The 8,297-nt window shown below is 39.7% G+C and overlaps 1 protein-coding gene across 1 annotated transcript; it reads right to left on the bottom strand.

Moving 5' to 3' along the window:
- Positions 1-265: 265 nt before the first annotated feature.
- On the bottom strand, positions 266-2,692 carry LOC308395952 (uncharacterized protein). The gene is made up of 4 exons (XM_080881013.1): positions 2,022-2,692; positions 1,544-1,711; positions 1,126-1,221; positions 266-646 (listed from the first exon to the last, which is right to left on the bottom strand). Exons 1-4 carry the CDS (start codon positions 2,580-2,582, stop codon positions 314-316), a joined length of 1,158 nt encoding a protein of 385 aa, XP_080737139.1. The 5' UTR covers positions 2,583-2,692; the 3' UTR covers positions 266-313.
- Positions 2,693-8,297: the final 5,605 nt, after the last annotated feature.

Here is an 8,297-nt window from a genome sequence, read left to right as displayed (position 1 = left end):
GTATCTTTTTATAAAATCACAAAGGACAACATCAGTCCTAATTGCATCTTTCTCAAAATACATAAATTCAAAATAAAAAGTCAAATACTAATCACATTTGTTTGAAAAAGAAATGAAAAACAATTTTATAAAATGGGTACAAATAAAGATGATCATCTTCCAAATAACCAGAGCAAAGTTAGGTAAACTGATGGAGTTAAATCCACCCAAAGTCTGTAGTAAACTTAAAGTGCTTTAAATAAAGTGCTTAAAACGAAGTGCTCAGTAACAGAGTGCATGTCCTAACAAACATTGCCTTATATTCCTTCCAGAACTACTCTTTCAGCAACAAATCATTTTTAAGAGCATGTAGGCAGGGTTTCAGAGGTTTGCCGTCAACAAGCCCCATGAAGATTTTTTGGACAAAGGTAAATGTGTGAACGAGCTTCCTGGGGTAGTCTAAATGCAGAGCATAGATCAAGCCAAACAATAAGGCAAATGCATCTGCAAATCTGGGAATATCACGCATCACCAAGTCGCCTTCCACCACAATGGCCATGCTTGAGGAAGTAAAATGGACTGGACTGGTCTGGGAAGCGCCGTCGGTAACCACTGTGAGAAGGGCAACTGGAGTGTCAATGAGGGTCGACTCATCCAATGTGTCCGCCTGGAATAGACACAGTATCAATAAGTAAGGTTGGTTTGAGAGAATGTGACAAGCAAGACCTGTAATCTAGCAAAAAATTCAGCAGTGTAGTGGGTTACTTTGTAACGGGTTAGGGTACTCTACTTTTTTGAAAAATGTACATTAACGCGTTAGCTTCTTGCATTACATAATTAGTATGTTTGTTATTTTTCTAAAAAAAAAAAAAAAAAAAGAAGTCATTTTTTATTTTATGACTTTATCTCAAAAAGAAACTAAATCTTGACTTCAGCCTTGTTTTTGGGGCCACCTGCAGCGTAGCCAAAGTGCTGTGATACGCCTGTGCCCTGCTCCTGACCCTGTGTGTGTGTGTGAGGGTTTTCTAAAGAGAGGGTATTTTGCTTGTACAATTTGGTAGCTGCTAGGGTATTAAATTGTATTTAAAAAAATCCATGGTGTTTTATCTCACTGGCAGAATTTAAGTGATGCAAAAATACACTTACATTACATGTCTTAAAGAATTCTGGGTCCTCCTCCCGCAGGTATACAGGAAGGGCACGAAGCACTGCAGTGCGTTTCACGTTGATATCAGGCGCCTCCTAAAAAGGGAAAAGAAAAGTTAATTGAACACAAAGTTTTCAGGTGTCATTCTTTTGGGGAGAATACATGTATATGAAACTGCATGACATGTGACTCTACATAATTTTGGAGACATTTCTTCTAAGACACAACCTTTCTGTCTCTTATGACAAAGAGTCTGTATCTTACTCATTTGACAAAAATCCTACACAGTATTTTAAAGTAACATACCAGATCAGAGCTGTAATCTGTATAAAACACAGATGTTCAAAGCAAGGAAAAATTGAGTTTTTATCAGTGAAACTTTTAATTTGTGTTAATTTTATCATTATCAATATTCACCTGAAGATCATAATGATTCAGGATGGTTCGCAGAGCCTCTGATATCTTGCCAGTCCGTGCAGCCTTCTGTCTGTATAGAGCCATAAGTCGTGGTGTGTGTCTGTCAAGTTCAGCGTAGAACTGGTTCCGCAGGTTAATGTTTGTGACTCGGTGGAACTCCGCACAAATCTAAAATAAAACAGGACAAAAACATCCAACATCAAGCCAAATTACTGACCAAATTTACATCTTATCATTAAAGAGGAATTGCCCAACTTCTGTCTAACCTTGCTTTATAGATGTCCTATGAATTTTTTTTTCTTTAAATTGGACCCGAACCACAAGCACAAGTGTATCACAAAGCTGAAATATATTTTTGTTTGTTATCTATTATTTATTTATGTGTTATTTATTTATTATCTGAATCTGAAGAGATCTGCTGAACTTGCATTGTTTCATGTTAAACTGAAGAAGAAAAAAAAAATCAAAGCACAGATACCTGAGAGTCAAATCGCAGAGCAGGCCATTTCTCTAAGAAGTTCTTTACCATTGGGTTGTCTTGAACAATTTCATGGCGACGAAGTGCAAAGGTAGTCTGCATCAGTTTTTCAATCATTACTTTGTTGGGCTCAGTCTTCTCAACCTCATTTTTTATCTGGACTCTCATATCCTCCAAACTGACCTGATCTTCTCCTCTTGGAAAGTTTGGGAGGTAGTTCACCTCAGCTCTTCTGGCTCTTTTTATGTTTGAGTGGGGATGCTCTCCTTCAGGGTTGTTAACACTCCTCCTGCCAGCGTTGACAGACACCTCCACACATCCAGATCTGGCTAGCTTGGTGCGATAATTTCCCATCTTGAATTTTAAACTGGTCTTCCAACCATAACTTCCATTCCTACTTCCAGGCTCTTTAAGACATGGATGAGTGGTAACAAGAGCTTCTGCTGCCAAACCGACATCTCCATCACTCGGATAGGCTTTGAAGGTGTGCATCACTGAAGCCATGGTCTCCAAGATGTTGTGCTTTTGGGCTCGAGTCAACTTCAGATGTTTTCCAGACATCTCAAAGGCTCTATTTCCCTCCTCAAGGAGATGTTCAACTTCGTAAGAAAAGGTAGGTACTGGGAAAGTGTCAGGCCAACACTTCAGACGCTGAGCTAAAGGCACATGAGGAAGGATATCTGTATCAGAACTTGCACAAGAACTGACATCACTTTCAGATCTCACTACTTTTAGTGTGCCCTTCTCCAGCAACTCTTGAATATCCAGTAGGCAGGTAAGTTGCCCATCAAAGTCGGGGTCTTCGTATTGTAAGGTAAACTCAAAGTCCAGCCTTGGGTTGAGCTTCTCACGGAGTATGGTGATTAGTTCTTCCACCGACTCAGGCCACTTAGTTAGAGAAACCTTCACAACAACATCTGTGGTGAGGTGAACTCTCAGCAGGAACTTTTGGGATACTGCCATCATCCTATGAATAAAACAAGGAATGGAGATGATTTTTAAAAAATGAATCGTCTCATATATAAAAACACTGTACATCATACCATTAACCTTATTATGGTCAGTGATAATTATATACTCAGCCATCATTACAGCTTTCAAAAATTTCAAAAGTACACTGTACATTTCATGACAAAATAAACACTTAGCATGGTAAAAAAAAACCTTACAATTACTGCTGTTTACTTTGAGTGCAGTCTTGAATTCTATGGCCGATCATCCAACAGTCCAAAACATAGGTAAGAATTTCAGATGTTACAAAGTCACAGGCCATCATTCCATTTAGTCATGGTAAACAGTAACCCTCTTTTAGTTTTAAGTTTTTACCATATAATCAACATTGTCTCACCATGTATAAATTCTGTTAAGTTGGAAAAAAAAAAAAGAAAAAAAAACCAAAAGCACAGAATACATATGAATTTACACTGCAGTTATTTTAAAAAACCAAGCCAAACTGCGGGATAAATCTTTGCAAAGACACATTGTTATGCAATAGTACATAATACATCAGTGAGATACTTGTAATATTACACAGAACTTCTACTTACAAACTACTTCTTTTACAGGCTGCTGCTTAAGATAGAAGTTGCCACTGCTAGCTAAGTCACTTTTGAATGATGCTAATGAGAAGAAGAAAAAAACCCGGCCGAACAATGAGGCTGCTGTTGTAAAAACGCCAACTTTCTTGCGTTGGCAATGGGTCGTTAAAATATCACTAAGACACTTTCTTTATGTGCAATTCTTATTAAAACTGTTTTAATCGGTTAAAACTGTAAAACTGACGATATCATCGGTTTGAAAAAGAGCGCGAACAACAGCGAACAACAATTCACTACCTGGGTCTGTGCTGTTTAACACAACGGCGCATTCAAAAACAAGTTAATGGCTGCAACATATTAATATACTTGCTTTTTTACGGAAAAAATAAACATAACGAAGGTTCCGTTTTACTTACAAGTTTCTCCAAATGTGCTCTCCGGTCGCTCGAGAAGGGCAGCCATATTGAACAGAATTTTCTGTCAACGTCGTTCAGGTTAGAGAGAAAACGTCATGATGTCATGACGTACAAATGCGGAGCTCGAAAAAAAAAACATTTACTCAAAAATCATAATTAAAAAAGCAGTATTTACTCTTAACTTCTAAGCCATGTACAATTATAACTGTTTGAATCGTTAAGAGAACAGAAAAGTTTTAAGTTGTTTCAACTTTGTGACGCATTTTAATTGTTGTATCCACAAACTTTATAAGTCAGCTGGACTGTTGGGGTTTACAGTGTACTCTATATCTGGTTAAGTATAAGAGCCTTTTGTTTAGATGGACTGTTAGACTCCTGGCACCAGCTTTGGGGAGTCTTCACAGGGTCACATCTTGTTCAATGCTTTTTGCTGTGTAGTTGAATTGTCTTGAACGTTCCAGTGAATAGGTTTAAGCTACAAATCTATCAATATACTTTATCAAAAGGGAAAGATTTAAGCCTATTCTTAAAAATGGAGAAGGTGTCAACCTGGGAGCTGGTTCCACAGAAGACTGGCCTGAAAGCTGAAGGATCTGCCTCCCATTCTACTTTTAAGTACTCTAGGAACCACAAGTAAGCCCAAATCTGAAAATGAAGTGCTCTAATGGGGTGATACAGTAAGATAAGATAGGGCCAAATTATTCAAGACCTTGTATGTGAGGAGCATATGAAAGCCCATTTACGCCACAAAAAAAAAGGAAAACTCGAAGTTTTGACTTATTTTCTCGAAATTTCCACTTACTAACTCGAAATTCCGACTTATAAACTCAAAATTTTGAGAAAAGTAACTCGAAATTTCAAGTTAGCACTGCCAATCAGTAATCTACGTGAATGATGTCATTTCCTTGTTACCCGGAAGCTAAAGCCCTCAGCTACAAATGCTACAGCTAAGCTACCAGTATTACATCCAGTCATGAATGCACAGATTGCTGAGTATTTTCAGCGTGGCTTCAAAAATGGTGAATTCCTCATGTTATTAAGCTGAATCGCATGCCGTTACTATCAGCCAACGTACTTGCGAAAGAGCCAATTTTTTGCGATCCGGTTTTGAGTGCCCGTTACTCTGCGCCATATGCTTCCGGGTAACAAGAAAGTGACCTCATTTATGTAGATTACTGATTGGCAGAGCTAACTCGAAATTTCGAGTTATTAACTCTAAATTTTGAGAAAAGTAATTCAAAATTTCGAGTTGCCTTTCTCTAAATTTCGAGTTATGTTTCTCCAAATTTCGAGTTAATGAGTTGAAATTTCAAGAAAATAACTCGAAAATTCGAGTTATAGATACATGTTTTGTTTTTTGGTTTTTTAGTGGCGGAAGCGGGCTTTCATAGGGGGCAAGACTTTAAATTCAATTCTGGAGGAGAAATTCAGGAGAAATATGCCCTCTTTTTCTAGTCCCTGTCAGTTCTCTTGCTGCAGCATTTTAGATTAACTGAAGGCTTTTGAAGGAGTTTTTAGGACATCCTAATAATAATAAATTACAGTAGTCCAGCCTAGAAGTAAATGCATGAATTAGTTTTTCAGAGTTACTTTGACAGAATGTTTATAACATTAGTGATATTGTGGAAATGGAAGAAAGCCGTTGAAGAAATGTTTAGCTTATTTGAGAGTTTAGAAATGTGTTAGATAGGATGTAGAATTATTGTAGAGACACTGAGTGTGTCATAAACTTAGGAGTAGATTTTTAGGAGACCCTCCGCCACTTGAACTGTGAAAGTAAGACAAAAAGTTAATGTTGAGTGGAAATTCCCCAAGGGATACCTGGGTGGAGGTCTCAACATTTGTATTGAATAACTTTGCTCTGGAAGGGAGATGGACTTTCATGACCCCCAGGAAGTCACGTATGCAGAGGTACATACTAGGGGTGCAACAATACTCGTATCGATATTGAACCGTTCGATACAGTGCTTTCGGTTTGGTACGCATATGTATTGAACAATACAAAATTATTTATTCATTTTTTAAGTTCCTTTCTTTGCAAGCTCCTTTGACTACGATGACCTGGATGACTAAGAACCTTCACAGACATTTATTTATTTTATTAACTTTTCTTCTGACGATGCTTTCTGTGTTGAGCACTCAGTGGATCTGCATTCGACTACTCCGCCTAGGCTGCACTGTCGAGTGCAGATCCACTGAGCGCAGTGCAAGCTAGCAAGACAGAAGCTAAGCTCGTTGCAACATGGCAACTGCCTCAATGCTACCCGAAATTGAACCTCCCCCACCCTCATTCAGATCTGGCGTTTGGAACTATCTTGTTTTCATGTGAAGCATGACCCTGTTGGTAAGCGCGTCATGGACAAAAGTAAAACAGTATGTCGGATGTGCCACGCAATGCTCAATTGGTGGGAACTAGTGCGTTAGCGCAGTTAGCTTGTTAACGTATTGACGTTAAGTACAGTTTTTTGTTTTACGCCGGTTTTTCCCGAAGTCGCAAAAGTATGACGTCATAACATTCTGATTGGTCACTTGCAATGTTGATGTTAACTCACCCAAAACTCTGGCTGATTGGGACCCACACCCAGTTTCACACCTTGGCTTGTGTGATTAGAGGATCATCAGGGGGTCCTTTTGTCCCCCTGTGGGGGGTTACTCCCACTAGGTTTATATCTGGGACTCTCCACCATTTGACCTTAGAACTGAAGAAGCTTCTCGGATGAGGTGAAACATCTTCAAGTAACTCAAAGAAGTCCAGACGCTTTTCTTTGCAAGCTCCTTTGACTACGATGACCTGGATGACTGAGAACCTTCACAGACATAAACATCTGACACAATTTATTTATTTTTTTTTACCTTTTTCTGCTGAAATTAAATGTGGTTTTAATTCTGTTCTACGGGGGATAGAAATGGGTTACTCTCCCAGACCTGTTCACAGAGTTTTTATAAAATCAAAACTTGTTACAGGATTTTTCCCTGTTGCCGTTTGCCCGGCCTTGCCAATAGAGGGTGTGGCCATGTTGTTGGGCAATGATATTGCAGGAGGGTTAGTGCTCCCTCGTCTGGAGGTTTTAGACAACCCCCTGAATCAGAAAACCTCTGATGTTTCCATGCACCCTGGGCTGTATCCGGCCTGTGCGATTACTCGAGCACAAGCTTGTAAAGATATTGATGTTGCCCTCTCTGATTCTGTGTTGATGTCCTCATTTTCCGAGGAGAATGATGTACCCATTAAAAGAAACATTGTTCTGTCACTCCCAGACTCAGTGAAACCTGAGGAGCCTGATCCATTTCCTAAGGTCTCTTCGCTGCCCTTGACTAGAGACCAGCTGTCAGCAGCTCAATTAGCTGATGAAACACTGCAGAGCTGTTTCAAACGTACGGTGCTGAGCAAGTCAAGAAAGAGCAACAAGCCTATTCTGTAGAACATGATGTTCTATTGCGTCAGTGGTCTCTCCATGGAGTAAAGTCAAGCAGATTGTTGTGCCCTCTGTGTACCGGCAGGAAATCCTGGCTCTTGCCCATGAAAGCCAGTGGTCAGGACACTTGGGCATCACAAAAACATACCAGATACTATTAAAGCATTTCTTTTGGCCTGGTGTGAAGCGTGATGTTTCTAAATTTTGCCACAGTTGCCATGTATGTCAGATTGCAGGTAAACCTAATCAGGTCATACCCCCAGCTCCGTTGTGTCCCATTCCTGTAGTGGATCAGCCATTTGACCATGTCATAGTAGATTGTGTGGGTCCACTACCTAGAACAAAATCAGGAAAGCAATACCTTCTCACGATCATGTGTGCAGCTATCCGTTTCCCCGAGGCTGTCCCATTACATAAGGTTACAGCAAAATCAGTTGTTAAGGCGTTGACAACATTCTTTTCAGTGTTTGGCCTACCAAAGGTCATACAGACTGACCAGGGCTCAAACTTTCAGTCTAGGTTATTCAAACAAGTGGCTAGCACTCTAGGTGTCAAACATATCGTGTCCTCTGCTTATCATCCTGAATCGCAAGGTGCATTAGACCGGTGGCATCAGACCAATGCTACGCAAATACTGCCTAAAGCCTGAAAAGAGCTGGGATGAGGGAGTTCCATTTGTGTTATTTGCTGCCTGTGACGCTGTTCAAGAGCAACACGTTCTCACTCCCAAAGCGTAACATTTTACGCTAGGTGACAAATCGTCAACATATTACGTTTTCGGCTACCCACCACGTTCCTAAATGACGACCTCAGAAAAAAGAGGAAATATGAGAACCGTCTGGACTCCATCTACACATGTTCGCTCTTTTTCTTCAAAAAGAAACACGCTATTTAACATCATTATAG

The sequence above is a fragment of the Rhamphochromis sp. 'chilingali' genome (genome assembly GCF_963969265.1).
Source record: "Rhamphochromis sp. 'chilingali' genome assembly, chromosome: 4".
NCBI lineage: Eukaryota > Metazoa > Chordata > Actinopteri > Cichliformes > Cichlidae > Rhamphochromis > Rhamphochromis sp. 'chilingali'.
Note: the sequence above shows the minus strand (reverse complement) of the source record. Positions and strands in the feature narration are given on the sequence as shown.

Coding starts and splice junctions, on each gene's coding strand:
- LOC308395952 (XM_080881013.1), bottom strand. CDS start 2,582: ATGTCTGGAAAACATCTGAAGTTGACTCGAGCCCAAAAGCACAACATC. Junction 1,712..2,021: donor CTCTGCGATTTGACTCTCAG/GTATCTGTGCTT, acceptor GTTTTATTTTAG/ATTTGTGCGGAGTTCCACCG. Junction 1,222..1,543: donor TGAATCATTATGATCTTCAG/GTGAATATTGAT, acceptor TTCCCTTTTTAG/GAGGCGCCTGATATCAACGT.